The following is a 17,144-nucleotide window of genomic DNA, read 5'->3' on the forward strand; positions in this document are numbered from 1 at the left end:
ATTTATTCCTGTGATGCAAAGCTGATTTTTCAGCATCATTACTCCAGTCTTCAGTGTCACATGATCCTTCAGAAATCATTCTAATATGCTGATTTATTATCAGTGCTGGAAACTGTTGTGCTGCTTAATATTTTTTTGGAACCTGTGATACTTTTTTCAGGAATCTTTGATGAATAAAAAATTTAAATAGAAGTTAAAATATAAATTTTTTTCTAATAATATACATTACAGTTCAAAAGTTTGGGGTCAGTAAATTTTTATTCTGTCTTTTTTTTTTAAAGAAATTAAAACTTTTATTCAGCAAGGATGTGTTAAATTGATAAGAAGTGATAGCAAAGATTCCTATTGTTAGAAAAAAAAAATATTTTGAATAAATGCTGTTCTTTTTAACTTTTTATTCATCAAAGAATCCTGAATAAAGTGTCTCAGTTTCCAAAAAAAAAAAAAAAAAAATTGTTGTCAACATTGATAATTCTAATAATAAACCAGCATATTAAAATTATTTCTTAAGGATCATGTGACGCTTTAAACTGGAGTAATGACTGATGGAAATTCAGCTTTGCATCACAGAAATAAATTATATTTTAAAGGATATTAACATAGGAACCATTATTTTGTATTGTAATAACATTAGGCAAGATTACTGTTTTTTTCTGTATTTTTGATCAAATAAATGCAGCCTTGATGAGCATATGAGACTTCTTTAAAAAACATTACAAGTCTTACTGACCCCAAACTTTTGACCGGTAGTGTATATCTATATCTATGTATCTATCTATCTATCTATCAATCCTCATTCCCCATTAGTTCAAAAACTAAATGCTAACAGAATTTTAATTTTGGGAGAAATTATTTATTTAAATATATGTGTGTACAATAGTATAAAAATTATCCTTCAATAAGAGGTGCAAAAATGTACAACAATCTAAATTCACATTCAGCTCACCAAAGGTCAGGGTTCACAGGGGAAAGGTAAGTGGTGGACTGCCAGGTTTAGTGATTGCAAGGACCCATCTTCACACCTAGACCTTTGAGGGTCAAGCAGGTGTTAAGAGGACAGAAAAAGTACAAGACACTGTAGTGTCCCTCACGTCTCAAGTCCCTTCACATCTCTTCATCACTTCACACTCCTCTTTCCGCTCTCACTGGCACTGATGCCAGCAGCTGCTGTAAGCTTAATTGGTCCCTCTGGGTAAGGCTGGCACGAAAGGGAACAGGCATCTGTTCAGAATGGGCAAAGAGGAGAGCACCTAACCGCTGGAGCAGCTGCCCTCAATATCACCAGGACAAATGCAAGGGTGTTGAAAAAGGGTAAGCCACTGACCTTCAGATTATTCACACGGCTAGCCTCAAACGTGTCATTCGGGAGGGGTTACTACCAGATTTCTCACCAGGGCACCTGCCAGGCATGGGATCTGTGCCAGGCAATGAAAAATCTACCACCTTTTCATAATAGCAAAGGGAGGGAACGAGGGAGAGAGTGACAGTGTCCCGTCACTGTTGTAAGATAAAAGGCTTCACTTCAAATTGTTCATTAATATCCACAAACTCGTTAAGTGGAGAATGCCATGAAAGGGGATATGGGACATGACAAGTGCCCTGGCAGGGCAGAGAAAGGAACAAATCACTGGCGCTTAAAATAGGCCAGCTGGTATTCATTAACCCTAACCGCAGAGCAGCATTAAGGAACACTATCATTTAGACTATAAAAAGATCTTATTACACACCACACAATCAGTTAACAAGTGTATTTAACACTTTTAACTCAATATGCAGCATTAAACTAAATAAACATTTCTATTTTTTTATCCCATCCTACACTCATACCTGCACAGTCAAGTCCTGTTATAAAAGGCAATCATAAATTGTGTTTCTCTCAATGGTTTCTTATAATCTGTGGTCAGTGCTCCATTTGAAAAAAGGCCATGACTTCTGCAACATTAGATTGGGTGTCTGTTGCATGCCATAGGACTTACTATGGGACGGCCTGACTATATTTATTAAAAAGCTCAGATGTAATATTAACTAATGCTGTATACACCAAATCATCAACAACAACAACAACAACAAAAATGGTCAGATTAAGTTTTATGCATAATAAAAAATAAAAATAGTAATTGGACAGTGATGATTCAAACAATGAAACGTAAACAAGTGGTGTGAGGAAGGAAAAATGCAAAACATTTAAACACTGAAGCCACTAGCGTTTAAGAGCGATTGACCACTGCACACAATCAATACTATGCCATCCGCTGTCCCTAAAACCAAGATTCTTCCGCCTCAGTGCTTCACACATGGGAAGCAGCATTAATGTTAACATGGGATCTGCTGTCACTTTTTAAACATACAGATGGCCCCAAAGTATTGAATAAATGCTTTAGCCAGCCTGACTATCAGTCTGTGTCAGAAAAAAATACACCGTACTGAACTGATCAATGGTGAACCATTTGCTAGCATGATAGCAGATTCATGTCACACAGTCTTTCATTTACAAATACAATTTATATAAATAGTAATAGACTATTTTTATAAAGATGTATAAATACTAACTTAAGAGAAAGGTTTTTACACACATTACACATGTATTTCTTAAGTTTAAATACAGCTTAAGTTATTAGTGCTTTCTTTATAATTTTGGAGTAACCCACTCAACAATAATGAGGTGACAGTAGGGGGAGGAGACTGTATAGAAAGTATATTTGCAAAGCCGGACCAGATAAGTGACTATCACTAACCAGAACAGAACCCCGGTTGCTCTACAACCACCGTGACAGGAGACAAACTAGCTATTTCCCACAGAGCAACTCACCGGGGACAACAGAAAATGAACTGGCCCTGATCAATACCATCCAGCTCCTCTCTCTCTCTCTCTCTCTCTCTCTCTCTCTCTCTCTCTCTCTCTCTCTCTCTCTCTCTCTCTCTCTCTCTCTCGCTGCTCACACAGGAAAACGAAAAACAAATGCACAAATATTGTAATACACAGCATGTGTGCAAGTGCAAGTTTCAAGTGCAAAAGCACATACAATTATGTAATGTCAGTGTGAGTAAATGATGACAGGATTTTCAATTTTGGCTTAACCATCCCTTGAACAATTCTTTATAATTATTTGTAAAATTAACTAGCAATTGCTGAGTGAAGACTGCTTCTACATAAAAAAAAATTCGGTGTATTTTAAAAGGTGACATCTTTCTTTCTATCTTTAGATCACAATCTCTAAATTCCCATGCATGTATGTGTGCTTCAGTAAGGTCTTCCTCTAATTACTGAGAATCTTTATTTGGATGATGCATAAGTGTGTGGGATATGAGAGTGCTGTCAACAGAGAGGAACACTGTTAGTCCACAGGTGTGGGAAAGACCCTCGGCACAATTCTCAGGCAGTGACAGGTGCGTTTATGACACACTGTTGTCACTCACACTGCCACTCTAGGATGTTTGTCCTGTGTCTCAGTGTAAAGAAACTTGTCTGCTAACAATGAAGGAGTTACTCTGGAAGACAAATCTACTAAAGGACCAAACAGATTACAATTACAGCTTACAATCTTTGCACTGACTAAATCATCAAGTGGTTTAAATTATGAATGGGCCCCTTGTGAAAGGGCTCCCTCTGCAGGTGATGATCAGTAATGAACAAAAAAGTTCTCTCACACATTAAAACCTAAGCAAACATAAAAAATAGAGTGTTCATCAAAAAAAAGAAGATGAACCTATGAGCTTAATTTTAAAAGAGGAGGAAAGATGTCAAAATGGAGAAAATCAACACCTAAAATGAAGTCGAATGTATTGGCTCATTTAAAGTGCAGCATGGCGACAGTGAGCATAAAAAGAAATGGATAACTAACTAACTCCAAGATACTCAAGATACAAGAGGATCTGAAGTTGTTTTGGCAGATTTCATGACGTAGTGTGTGCCGCTGTCTGCATGCTGGGCGGCAAACTGATACAGGTGTAGAAATAGCAGCAGGAACCATGCTTAACACTGTCCTGAGACAGGTGCAGTGTTTTTGCCAATGGGAATAAAACCAATAGATGAGTTACATTAGTGGCAAAATCATTCTAGCACTCCAGTTTGCCTTTAAAAAAAAGTGGTAATTAAGATGAAGGCAATGGAATCCGTACATGATATATGTCGGACTCAAACCGCCATCCCCCTGAACACATGTGCAGGGAGTCAGGAATCCAGTGCAAGGCAAAAAATGTACACAAACCAATACTGTAACATCAGAACTGGCCCCCCTACTAGACTGGACTCAATTAATCTCTTGGTTCAGAGCAAATCTTACTAATTAAATACGCTAAGCATTAATTATGTAGCCTGAGTGGGAGCCTATAAAACTATACCCACCAATCCCAGCCGATCAATACTCGAGGAGTGGAATTAGCAGTTATCTTAAAGTCCTTTAACAACAGTGCAGGCTGACAGACCAACACAAACAATCATCCATAATTAAACGGACACTCTCTCACACACACTGTAGTGCATTTAAGTAAGCTAGGGATAAACTAATACCATTTTTTGATATGAAGTATGAATGTCATACATACTGTTCTTCACGATAAAACACTCAAATACTGGGGCTTCACTAACACTAGATGTGGTTCTCAACTGGAGGCCACAACCAAAAATACTAACCATATAATTAAGCAGAGGACATTAATAAACAGGCTTATTGTATAAAATTCTTTGAGCTGTCATTTGGTGTAAGTAACTTCCACAGGTTTCACGATATGCCCATATCCTCAGTCAATAAAAAGTCTGATTAATTATTGGATCCAGGTAAATGCACTAAGCCTATTTTAAAGAGAAGGGGGTTTGAGATGTATCAAGAAAATAAAAAATAAAAATATATTTAATACGAAACTGGTCCATCAGTCAAATCAAATTTGTTTTTTTTTTTGTATTTTGTTTTTGGCATTTTATTGTGATAGGATAGTTTAGAGTTGACAGGAAGCTAATTGGGAGAGAAAAGGGGGCAGGATCAGGAAAGGTCCTCAAGCTGGGATTCGAACTCGGGATGCCCGTAGTGCAATGCCGCTGTACGTTGGCGCACTGCCCACAAGGCAATCGGCACAGACAATCTTTGTGAACTGTTAATACATTTGCATGTTATTGAGCTTATAACTTATAAGGTGATAAATTACAATGTTTGATTTTAAAGTGCCCCTATAATGCCATTTTTAAGGTTCCTAATATTGTTTTGGGAGTCTCCTACAATAGGTCTACACGCATGCAAGGTCAAACAACCCTTTCGTTTTCTCAAAATATGCATTTAATATCACCTCATTTTTCAACGATTCTCAAGCGATTTGTTTGAAGCAATTCTAAGATTCAGTCTCTGTAAACCCCTCCTTTCCGTGAGCCAACTCTGCTCTGATTGGTCAGATGGCCGAGTCTGTTGTGATTGGTCTACCGTATACAGCATGTATCAGAAAATCATTTTGTCTACAAAATGATGAGCATGGATTATTTTATTATTTTACACACAGTATTTTAAGTTAGGTGCTGCAAGCCATGCTTGTTTTCTCTTGTCAGTATTTGACACAGAATGCAATGCAAACACTGTCGGAGACGGAAAGATTGGCTGGTGCAGTAAGTACTTTACAGGAATTTTATAAAAGTTTATTGCTGTTACTGTGGCATGAGAGAATCCAAACGGAAGTTATAATTCATCATGGTGGCGCTTGTGAGTTACTCAGGAAAAAGATAGATGGGGCATTTTAAGAAATATATTTGTTTAATTGAATACAATAATTATGATACTGTGTTGAGTTGCCATTTGATGTCCCATGTAAAATCTGGGTTGAGAATGACTGCACTGAATGAAATATTTACAAAACTGCTCAAAAGAGTAAAAATCAAAAGCAAAAGAAACCAAAAAAAAAAAAAAAAAAGGATTGGATAAACAGAAAGTGAAAGAGAAAGTTGGGGGCCTTCCATTGACAACATTCACTTCCCAGATCTCATCTGTCCATCAGTCTGTGAGCTTTGTGTGTTAAACAAGCTCCCACAAATTTCCCAGGATAACACACACAGCCTGCCTGTGGTTTTAAATTTGGACAGCCACCTGTGAGGATGACTAAGATAGCTTGCTGTGGCAGCCTGTGTGTGTGTGTGCGCATGCAAGGTTTATGGAGCTTACTTGAATATGGGGTGTTGAGCTGGGGAACTTGCATGCCAATCGTGGCCAGGAGTCTCTGAGAGGCCTGAAGGTACTTAACTGCTCCCTTGAGAGCAAAATAAAGATCAAGTCCAAGTGAGAGAGAGGGAAGGCATAGAAAAGGGATATGACTGAGAAAAACTTTGGGCTGTGCCAAAAAAGCCCATCGTCAACAAAAAAGCAGACAGAAAATGGGCTGGGTGAGAGATTAAAAAAAAAATAGGGAAAGGAAAAGGCGAATGAAGGGATGCCTGCATGGTTTGCTGGCTTACTTCTTAGGCTCAGAATAGAGCATGAGCTCCAATGTCTGGGCCACTTCGACAGAAATGGAAAGTTGAGAGTGATTAGGGTCGGGTTTCCCAGTTCACCCCTCCGTCATGGGCTGTGGGCCAGGTGGAGCGGACTGAGGGTTTGGGAGTTATGTGTGTACTCTAGCCCCAGGATGGCCTCTCTGGTCAGCATAGCTACAGCCAGCCAGTTAATTAGGAGAATTTCATCACTCCGTCACAGAGAAGTAAAGATAGAGGGAGAGGAAGGGACAGAAATATACTATTAGTCTATGGTCACAGAAGTTGATTCAAGCCCATATGGATGGCGATGAGAGTAACACAAGCTCTGTTGAACTGAACTGTGGCTGTTTTATTGACATCCCCCTATTGATTGTTTAGATTTTCCTTTTTCTTTTCCACAAGCCATGTAATTCATACATGCAATGAAATGAAGCTATTATAGAAAATGCTTAGGGCCAAAGGGTCAAGTTTGTTTATCGTACAGAAATCAATCATCCTCTCCACATGCACTATGGATTGGCGATTTGCAATATTTTGCATAAGGGAGCATAAACTTAAAAAAGATTGGGGTCGTTTTTGAAAAGAAAAAAAAAAAGTCTCACAAACGCTGAATTTATATTATTATTATTATTATATACTTTTAAAAAAAACAAAAACTATTTTAAAATGTAATTTATTCCTGTGATGATAAAGCTGAATTTTTAGCAGCTATTACTCCAGTCTTCAGTGACACAAGATCCTTCAGTTGTGCTCCATAATACTGGTATATTGTCCCACATCAGTATTCTTTAATGAATAGAAAGTTCAAAAGAACAGCATTTATTTGAAATAGAAGTACTTGTAACACTTTAAATGGCTTTACTGTCACTTTTGATAATTTTTTGGTAATGCATTCTTGCTGAATAAATATATTAACTTATATATTAACTTGATCAACTTTGGCTCAAATGCTTATTGTTCAAAGAAATCAATTTTATCACTATTTTAAAAAAAAATGACACTTCAGCAAAACACTTCCACAAATCCATTTGGTCACTAGTGGCACAGAAAATGACACTTCAGCTTTAAGAGTCACAGTTCCATTTGCTTCTGGGTTTGTAATTAACAACTTGGAAAGTAACTTGGCAACTTGGTAACTAGGAACTTGGCAAGGCAGATTAAAGGCCAAAAAGCGAGTGAGACTGCACCAGTGAAGGTGGTGTAAATGGCTATACTATGCCTTCAAGACCTGTAATTGACTGCAATGTGTTGAAACTGTTCTTGGATATGGTTACTAAAAATGATATGAACATATGTGGGCTCACATAACAGCCAAAAATAAAAATGGATATTAATCAGTCTACCTAATTCTTACACTTCATCTTCTTACTTCATACACCTGTCTTTCAACAGTCATCGGCATATTCTCTCATATCCTATAAATGAACTAGTGATTTTATTATAAACTGCAGAAATAAAAAAAAAAATTATTTTAGTCGATTCTAGAGGTGAGTTATACACTACCCAATCCAATCAGATTTTAAAACACCAAGCATCATACACTTGCCAACTTAGTAAATGGTTACACATATACACAGGGCATCATGACAAATAAAAATGTGTTCTAAAATTAGTTCAAAATATCAAACTTTTTTTTATAACTTGATGGAATCATAGACTGCTCAATATACACACAATTTTCCATAAAATAGGTAAATTCTGAATGCCAAATGTTGTGTATATTCCAGCTTTTAGCTACTTATTTTTGTACAATTGTACAAAAGTGAATAGTGCTTACAATAAGACTGATATTGTCAATACTGTGAAATAATGGCCAAGTGACCAATTTGTCTTGTAAATTTCAACACAGAGTGACAATACATCTAAACAAAACATAAAAAGTTAGTTTAGCATGTTGATTAGAGTTAAAAAAAAAACAAAGCAAGTGAATGATGTGTCTCTTTTTCTGGAAGCACAACTCCGCTGTAAACATGACCTCATTGACACCACTTCCAGAGAACAGAGTGTCTTACTGGTTTAAAGTAAGGCCTGAAGACTAGTCTTAATCTCCAGGCCCTCTTTCTGCCCCATCCCAGTCGGAAACCTTTAACCCCATGAACCTGTCCCACTCCAATCCACTCTATGAGAGAGCCAAAAAGCCTCATTATGGATGTGTTTGGCTGGCCTTAGACCCCATAGTCTGCTTCCCACGCAATGCCAATTTACTGTGATTATTATGGTAACACTTCACGCCGTGTGGACAGATGAAGGGTGCGTGGGAGGGGCTACTAAGATCAGATTACTTGAAAAGGGAAACTTAAAGGGCTTGGGCAAGAGGTAATATTATAACGTGCCATTTGTAGGAACCTAGCCATGGTCTTAAAACAACTAAGTGAACTTTATTGTGTTCTACATAAGACTGACGCAAAAGGAACAGAGTTCAGTGTCCAAAAAGTACACTTGAATAACAGTCACACAAGGGGAGCAGTGTGTGCTAAAATATTGCAGCTAAAAATTCAGTTTGAAAATTCAAAAACATTATTATTAAATTATTTATTAATTATTTAAATAAATAGTAAGTGGTAAATTATTTAAATTGACATAATATTTAATTTATAATAATGATAATAATAATAAGTATGTATTTTGGCTGATTACTGGTAATTATTTATCACTACAAAAACTAGATGATGACAATCACACGTGTCAACATTAATTAGTCAAGTAAAGCTATAATTGGATGGACAAAATACCAATAAATCGTAAAGACAAGCATGTTTGTAAGTCCCGGACAAACCCATAACTACACAATGCATGTGTTGGAGGCGATAAATGATCTGTATGTTCTTAAATAATCAGCAGGTGTGTCTTGTTTAAGGTTTCTGATTTATTCTGTCCCTTGTGTTACCGGAGACCCCTCAGGATACCAAGAAAACATTTACCCCCAAAACAGGGAAGGAAAGAGTGTAAGTGCAGTGTCGCATTTCATTGGCGTTTGGATTACACTTTTCATCACTAAGCCTTCAACTGCTGGCACAAACACTCAACAAATGATCTCACACATCAACCCTTTACCATCTCAAAACTAGCTCCAATGTGAAAATGTGTGCAAACTGTTTGACAATAAACACATTTTCTATTTCTGCTTGTACTTATACATTTTCCTGTAAGTGTATATTAGACACACATCTCGAACTGCATAGAAACTAAGTGGCCTCATCTCCTTCCTCTTGATCTGCAGGTGCTCTCATGCGGTTTACAGATAAGCGCAGGGGACGGGTGTGCCTGGCAGGTGGCTGTTAGCTGCATTGCTGCTTGGGTGTGTCACACAAGGCTGAGCAGTGAGAACCTTTAATTATGGCCAGCTGACAGTTTGACAAGGGAGCAGCCAGAGGCCCGGGCGAGAGAAGCAAGGCACAAGAGCATTGGATAATGTCACTCTACGTCTGTCAGTGACTGTACACGAATTACACACTGGGAATCCATGTCGAGCACAGGGGTCTCTTCGTTAAAGAGTTTGAGGTTGATCAGTTGTCCTGTGGTTGTATGCTGGGTGTCACCATGGTATGTTACTACATTCTGACCAAATGATTTGTAAACACCTATTTATATACAGAAGCTGCCCTGCTAAAAAAGATATTCTGTGTTCTATGTTGTCCATTGCCAAAACTGCATAGTAAACCAATTTCTCTCTTCAGATTTGTTGAATATTTTTTGAATATCCTTTTTTTAGTTTTCTATATTTGTTATAATATTAATATTTCTCATTCATTTTTACATTAAATTTACAATTTTTACATTTTTTTATAAATATTTTTTTTTATATCCACTGTAAACGCCAAATAAATAATAAAATTTGGGCAAGCAAGCAAACAAACAAGTAAATAAATAGTATCTACACTTTCATTTAAAGGTATGGGGTTGGTAAGATTTTTGTAAAATATTTTTTATATTCTCTTATGCTCACCAAGCCTCCATTATTTTGAACAAAAATGCATTCAAAAACAGTAATGTTGTGAAATATTTAGTGCTGTCAAATGATTAATCGCGATTAATCACATCCAAAATAAAAGTTTTTGTTTACATACTATATGTATGTGTACTGTGTATATTTATTATGTATATATAAATGCACACACATACAGTATGTATTTTGAAAATATTTACATTTATATATTCATATTCTAATATTTTATATTTTATATACATATATTTAATATATAAGCATAACATATTTTTCTTAATTAAATGCTTGCATGTGTTTGTATTTATATATACATAATAAATATACACAGCATACACGCATATATTATGTAAACAAAAACTTTTATTTTGGATGTGATTAATCGTGTATATATTATTACAATTTAAATCATTTTTCTAATTTATCCATGGGACGAAGCAGCCACAAGATCCTTCAGAAATCATTATAATATACTGATTCTGCATTCAAGAAATTTACTTATTACAAACAGCGTCGAATATTTCTGTGGAAATCATGATGAATAGGACTTTAACAGCATTATTAACATCATGAATGGCTATACTGTATTTAACGTGTCCTTGCTGAATAGAAGTATTAATTTAAACATACATGTCTTATTGACCCCAAACTTTTGAACAGTAGTGTATGGTAGCATTTGTGTTAAAGATGACAGCCTACTTTTTGTCATTAAATGTACATAAACAGCAAAAAATAAATAATAATAATTAAAATAAAAATCGGATCTACAAATTAAGCTTGTTGTGTAAATAACATTTTTTACATCACACTAAATGCAATTTATGTGTCATTTAAGTGTTATTTTTTCTATATTAGTTCTCCCAAAAGCTTGTAAAATCCTGGACTGTGGATGAAACCTTTCGAGGTAAAGTAAAATAAATGGAGCTAGAGAGAACATGGTGAAAGTAATTGGCAGTTGTACCAACGACAACCAGACAGAGAGAAACTGACAACAGACAGCTGAAGGACAGACAAGTTTAGATATACTGAACACACACACACACACACAATAACTGTTAACAGGTGGTGGGTGGTCCTCCCAAAGACAGGCTTGGTGTGTGCGTGTCGGGACCCGTACAGAGCACGAATTTGAGTAGTTGGATGTTTATCCAGTGGACACTGGTGGAGGGAAGAGATTACACCCCATTAAAGTGCGAGTTGGCCCATCTGCTTGACATGCAGGGCCTGAGAAAGTGATGTGGAATGAGCAGAATGTTCGTCCCAGAGACTGAGGGTCGACGGTGTGCGAGTACAAGTGTGACTGACGCAGTTGATGAAACCACTGTGGCATTGTGGTATTTAGAGCAAATATATCTCGGGTGACAGTTGAGAGAAGTAAAGACACTATGATGGCCCTCGTAAATATCTCTTATTTTTTTTGTGTTCAGCTAAATCCGGCATTCATGTTATATTGTGCTTGTTTTCCCTATTGGCTTTCCCTATTTACATACAAACTTGTGTTGTGGCATGTGGATCAAGTAAACCAGGGCCGGCCGACACACATTTGTCATAAACGGTATTTATTACTGGACTGGAGGTGGGATTCTTACTCAATATGGCAGAAGCATATGTAAGAACAGGAAATGGGGAAGAGGAGCCGGGAAATAGATCCAGCAGATGAGGGAGCAGTGGTGGTGTGAAAAAAAGTGGCAGAAACTAAAGGAAGTGTGAACTAGTGAGTGATGCAAAAAATTAATAAATAAATAAAATAAACAAACAAACCACATAAGGAATAAACGCTTAAGGGCAGGAGGAGACTGACCCACTGGCTGTCACCTCTAAAATTTACAATGCATGTATGGTTGCCAGTAGGAGGGGTTTAATTTGGTATGGATAATACTAAACGGCATTCCAGCACTAATGCCTGAAAAATTATTGCCAGTTTGTTTGGCAGTCCATTGCATTTCCTTCACAATCCAGCACCATCCAGTTTTGTACACAATACATATATACAAGTATATACATATATCTGCTTCGCGTCGTGCCTAACAATGCCCTTCGGCTGTTGTTAATTATTCCTTATAAATATATATATATATATATATATATATATATATATATATATATATATATATATATATATATATATATATATATATATATATATATATATATAGTATATAGTATAGTTATATATATTCCTTATATATAGTTTAAACACCCCCCCCCGCCCCCCCCCCCCCCGGAAAAAAAAAAAAATATATATATATATACATATACATACTCATACATTTTTTTACGGGGGGTTTAAACTTTTTGAATTGGATGATCTTCTGGGAAACATGTAAGTATTTCTGTAGCTTCTGACATCCTGTACGAAATGAAAAAATATGATTGTTAAACAAAATGAGAAGAGTTTATACATCATCATCCTGTTCAAAAGGGTTCAAATATGTAGAAGATGCTGGAAAACCAAAGAATGTGCAGGAGCTGGAGGTTTTTTCTGAACAACAGCAGGCAGTTGAACTGCTAAGGACCAATGAATGACTCATAAACAACTATCACAAAATATAAAAACAGTCGTGGATCCTCCAGGAAATGACACGTAGTACTGTTTACATTCAAGGGTATGTAAACTTTTGAATGGGGTCATTTTTATAAAATTCAGTTATTTTGTCTTGTGGTGTATATTTAATACTTTTAAAAGAAATTTTACTTTTATTCAGCACGGATGCATTAAATTAAACTGAAAAAGAAATTTACAATGTTACAAATGATTTATATTTTAAATAAATGCTTTTCTTTTACTTTTTTCCCATCAAAAAATCCAGAAATAATTTCTGAAGGATCATGTGACAATGATGACTGGAGTAATAGCTGCTGAAAATTCAGCTTTTCAAACACAGAAATAAATTATATTTTAAAATATATTCAAATAGGAAACAGTCATTTTAAACTGTTATTTATGATTGTTAAATCAAATAAATGCCGTTCTGGAGAGCATAAAATAATTCCTTTCTAAAACATATAAAAAAAATAATTACCACTCAAAAGTCTGTGTGCCTTTTTTTTTACTCCCGGTTGCCAGGATATGTGTATGTTTATTTATGTTGACTGAGTGTATGGTTGTGCCCTGAGGGGTGAGGCGTTGTGTTAATCTATGGAAAAGATACTTTGTACCTGTATAAAGTGACAGAATGTAATGCATGAAGATAAAAATCGGGGGGAAAAAATAGATGATACAGGATGAACATATACAAACCCTTCATAAAACATTACCTTCCTTACACTGCACTTCACAACGAACATAATACATGCTAAACTTAACTGATACCCCTGAGCAAATTTTGTCAAATGACCTGAACTTCTATAGATATCACTTGCTTGTTGTATAGAGAGCAATGAACACTATGTAGGGATCCTATGAATAGATTAAAATACCTCTCCACACTTACTCCAAATTGTAAAGATATTTTGTGAGTTAAAGATGTAAATGATATAATAAAAGCTCTTTTGTACAAAAATAAAAAAAAGTCAAACCTAAAAGTTTAATGTTGCAAGTCTATATTTAGCTGCTGTTGACACGTGCATGTGTGGTCACCGTATGCATGTGTGTAAACTTTACGTGAGGGACGGCACCATCAGATCAAGTTGAAAATGACAGCGAGATCAGAGCTGTGAAAGGCTGGACAAGTGATTTATGGGCAGATAAAAAGGTGCAAATATTGTACAGTAATAGGACCCCTATGGATGTAGTCAGGGCTATGGTGTGTATATGGGCGTGTTTGTGGAATTGCGGTAACATGACTATGCGAGTATGCATTTATGAGAAGAGTGATGTGTCTGACTCCAGCTTAATCGTAAACCTTCTATATCATTGCGTGAGCAGGTCAGCATGTGCATGTGCATTTGTGTATTTGTGTGTGTGGAATGGGAGGGGGTAGGGTGGAGGTGTACATACATCATACTGTACCAAATAAAGCCACAGCAACTCTCCCTTAAGTTAATCACTTAAACACATGGGAGAGAGGCTGCCTACACAAACATGCATGAGGGGGAGATCTGAAGCCACAGGCTTTTAAATTACTACTTAAGTAGATTCTACTTATTCCTCTATACTAATGTCCAACCGAAAAAAGGAACCCTTACATTTTTTATTAATTTAGCAAATTATGAAATGCGAAAAAAGTAAATTAAAAAATTACAAAATACACCTAATGGATTTTGGAGTTTTTCAGTCTGTCCACACTGAATGCAAAGCTGTTGGGTGACAAGACAATAACAGTCAATAAGAACAGAGATATGGTTATATGGTGCAGGATTTTGTATGAATGAATGATCATCTTACAGCCCCTGAACTTTTGAACAGTAGTGTACATGAGTAACTGGCTAGTCAAAAAGTAAAGGCTTCTTAAACTAAATAGAAGCTTCATGTATGTGTCACCATGTTTAAAGTTACAGAAAAGTATTACAAAAAAATAAATAATACTCAAAACCAATATTTGTCAGTGAATCTACATCACTTGCATAACCTATGCACAAAATCTTTAGTTAGCTTGCAGTCAAGCTTGGATTATTTAAATATGTTGACCACTGATATATAACCTGAATGTTGCTTGATATTACTGATGAACTACTAATTTTTAATTCTCTTTCATGTCAAGAGAAAAAAAATGAAGATGCAACTACTGATCGTGATTGGGAAAAACTAAAAAAAAAATAAAAAAAAAAATAAAAAACAATGCAAACCATGCGAAGACCTCTTATGGATGTAAATGCATCCACAAATATATAAAGCTGTTCTGTAGGGAAGACTAATCAGTCCACACTAAGTTGCCTTTCATTTGTCTATGAATCCTCAAGCATCCTAAGCCCAAATTCCATTGAGACGCTTCAGGCGGCTTCATTTCCTCTTTTCTCTCTCTTCTCATCTCCTCACTATTGTGTTCTGTCATTTATCTATTTTATGGGATTATCGAGGCGCTTCTCCCCTGCCCGCAATTCATTACGCTCCTAACTGCTCACTTAGGTTTATGCCCCTTTAAATCCCCCAACAGATAACCAACCAGCCTCTGTAAACAGATAGAGAGGGAGGGAGAGAGAGACAGACATGTGGTTGGCACTCATCAGAGAAGGAATTAAGAGATGTCACGCAGCGGTGGCCATGGCAGTGAGGAGAGGCAGTTAGTGGCGGTTTTTAACGTGGCTGCCCTCTTTCTCCTCATTACTAATTCAATTTGCTCTTTATTAGCCACTCTTATCTCCTGCACAGAGTCCCTCTGGCTAACCCCTCCATCACCCACCCTGTCTTTCCCGCTCGCTCCCTCTCTCTTCACATTCAACCCAAAGAAGCATCACCTGGCTGGAACAAGACAAAACTTCATATTACAAGACCTTGGTAGAAAGAGAAATAGGTAATTTACAGGTATGCAAAAAGGAAGGCAGTTTTATGGTAATACTGCTACTCTAATGTTCACAGAAACAGAGCACAAGTGATTACAGTGAGATTGTGGAGGGGGTGGAGCTGGCTGTAAAAACAGTGATTGCTTTCCATCAGGTTGGGCTTATATTCTCCAGTTCGTTAAAACAATCCAATTTGCAAAGGGATAATTACGCATTAGCTCCTTTTTATCTACTGAGTGAGAGCACTGGCAGGGTTTGATAGTGTAGCCGTATTCGGCATGCCACTGCTGCAAATTACCTGCTATCGGCACATGTACACCATCACGGCCTGATTGGGCAATTAATTAACTCCTCCTATCCCCAGCGGATACGGGCCATCACACCCAAACCTACTCCCTCTTAAACCAATCATGCTGCTGGGAACATGCTGCCCTCTATTGGGGGTGTACAGTCACAGCCAACAGACTTAATTCATGATCTTTCATAATTAGGAAATGTCAGACGAAAAAATATCTTTGTAGATATTTACAATTGCTTAGTAACTTGCAGACTGCAAAACAAGCCAAATATCTGGGCAAAATTTCTGCAGTGTATTCCAGCCTAAATGTATATAAGAAATAAGAACAATTAAGATGTAGAATAATAAAAGGGTCAACAAATTATTGCAATGTGCACACTTATCAATATCAAGACAAAAATGTGGGCCTCAAAATGGTATATTAAACTATTTAAAATTACATAACATGTAAAAAATATGAATATAATTTTTTTTTATAAAATTCCGGGGTTGGGCTGCGACATGAGGGCACTCCATGTACCATTGACCTAGTCCATACAGCCAAGTCTCTGAGACTGACAGGAAGATTTCCATGATTCATCTATAGAAAGACTTTATTTTCATGACAGTACCCAGTTTACTGTTCATCTCTGCTGCAGTTTTGTGTTTCCATGGGAACATAAAGCCCACCTTTACCTCTCTCCGAGGAATACAAACAAAGCAGCGATAATTAATTTTCCAGAGACCGTTTTGTGTTGATAACTAATTAAACCAATTAGTCACAGAGGGGGTAAAAACAATCAGTTCATTTAAAAAGGCAGAGGTAGAGTTGCATTGTGTTTTGAGAGTTGCAAAGCCTTTTGTGAATGTGCAGTCATAGTTACTGACCTGATCTTGAGGTCCCGAGTGAGGTGGAGGTGAGAGAGAGACGGCGGAGCTTGTGTCTGCCAAATGAAACCAGCACTTTGGGCTGTGCTCGCCTGGTATTGGTTGGACTCTTCACCTGAGTGTGTGTCCGTCTCCGCAAAGAATACCGGCTCCTTAAAGTTTGCACAATGGGGCTGTATCTTCTCTCTAAGTAGGGACTGTATATA

At 36.8% G+C, this 17,144-nt stretch overlaps 1 protein-coding gene and 1 long non-coding RNA gene across 2 annotated transcripts in view; both read right to left on the bottom strand.

Moving 5' to 3' along the window:
- The window catches only part of LOC109105650 (zinc finger CCCH domain-containing protein 3-like), a 70,031-nt gene that overhangs the window by 46,957 nt on the left and 5,930 nt on the right, over positions 1-17,144 (bottom strand). Inside the window, exon 3 of the mRNA XM_042726008.1 lies at positions 16,939-17,135. Within this exon, the coding sequence (XP_042581942.1) occupies positions 16,939-17,135 (197 nt within the window). The remainder of the gene's footprint in view (positions 1-16,938; positions 17,136-17,144) is intronic.
- LOC122137683 lies at positions 4,907-6,973 on the bottom strand. The gene is made up of 2 exons (XR_006155024.1): positions 5,281-6,973; positions 4,907-5,206 (listed from the first exon to the last, which is right to left on the bottom strand). It is a non-coding gene; the product is annotated as an uncharacterized LOC122137683 (long non-coding RNA).

This window comes from Cyprinus carpio, chromosome B6, assembly GCF_018340385.1.
Source record: "Cyprinus carpio isolate SPL01 chromosome B6, ASM1834038v1, whole genome shotgun sequence".
NCBI lineage: Eukaryota > Metazoa > Chordata > Actinopteri > Cypriniformes > Cyprinidae > Cyprinus > Cyprinus carpio.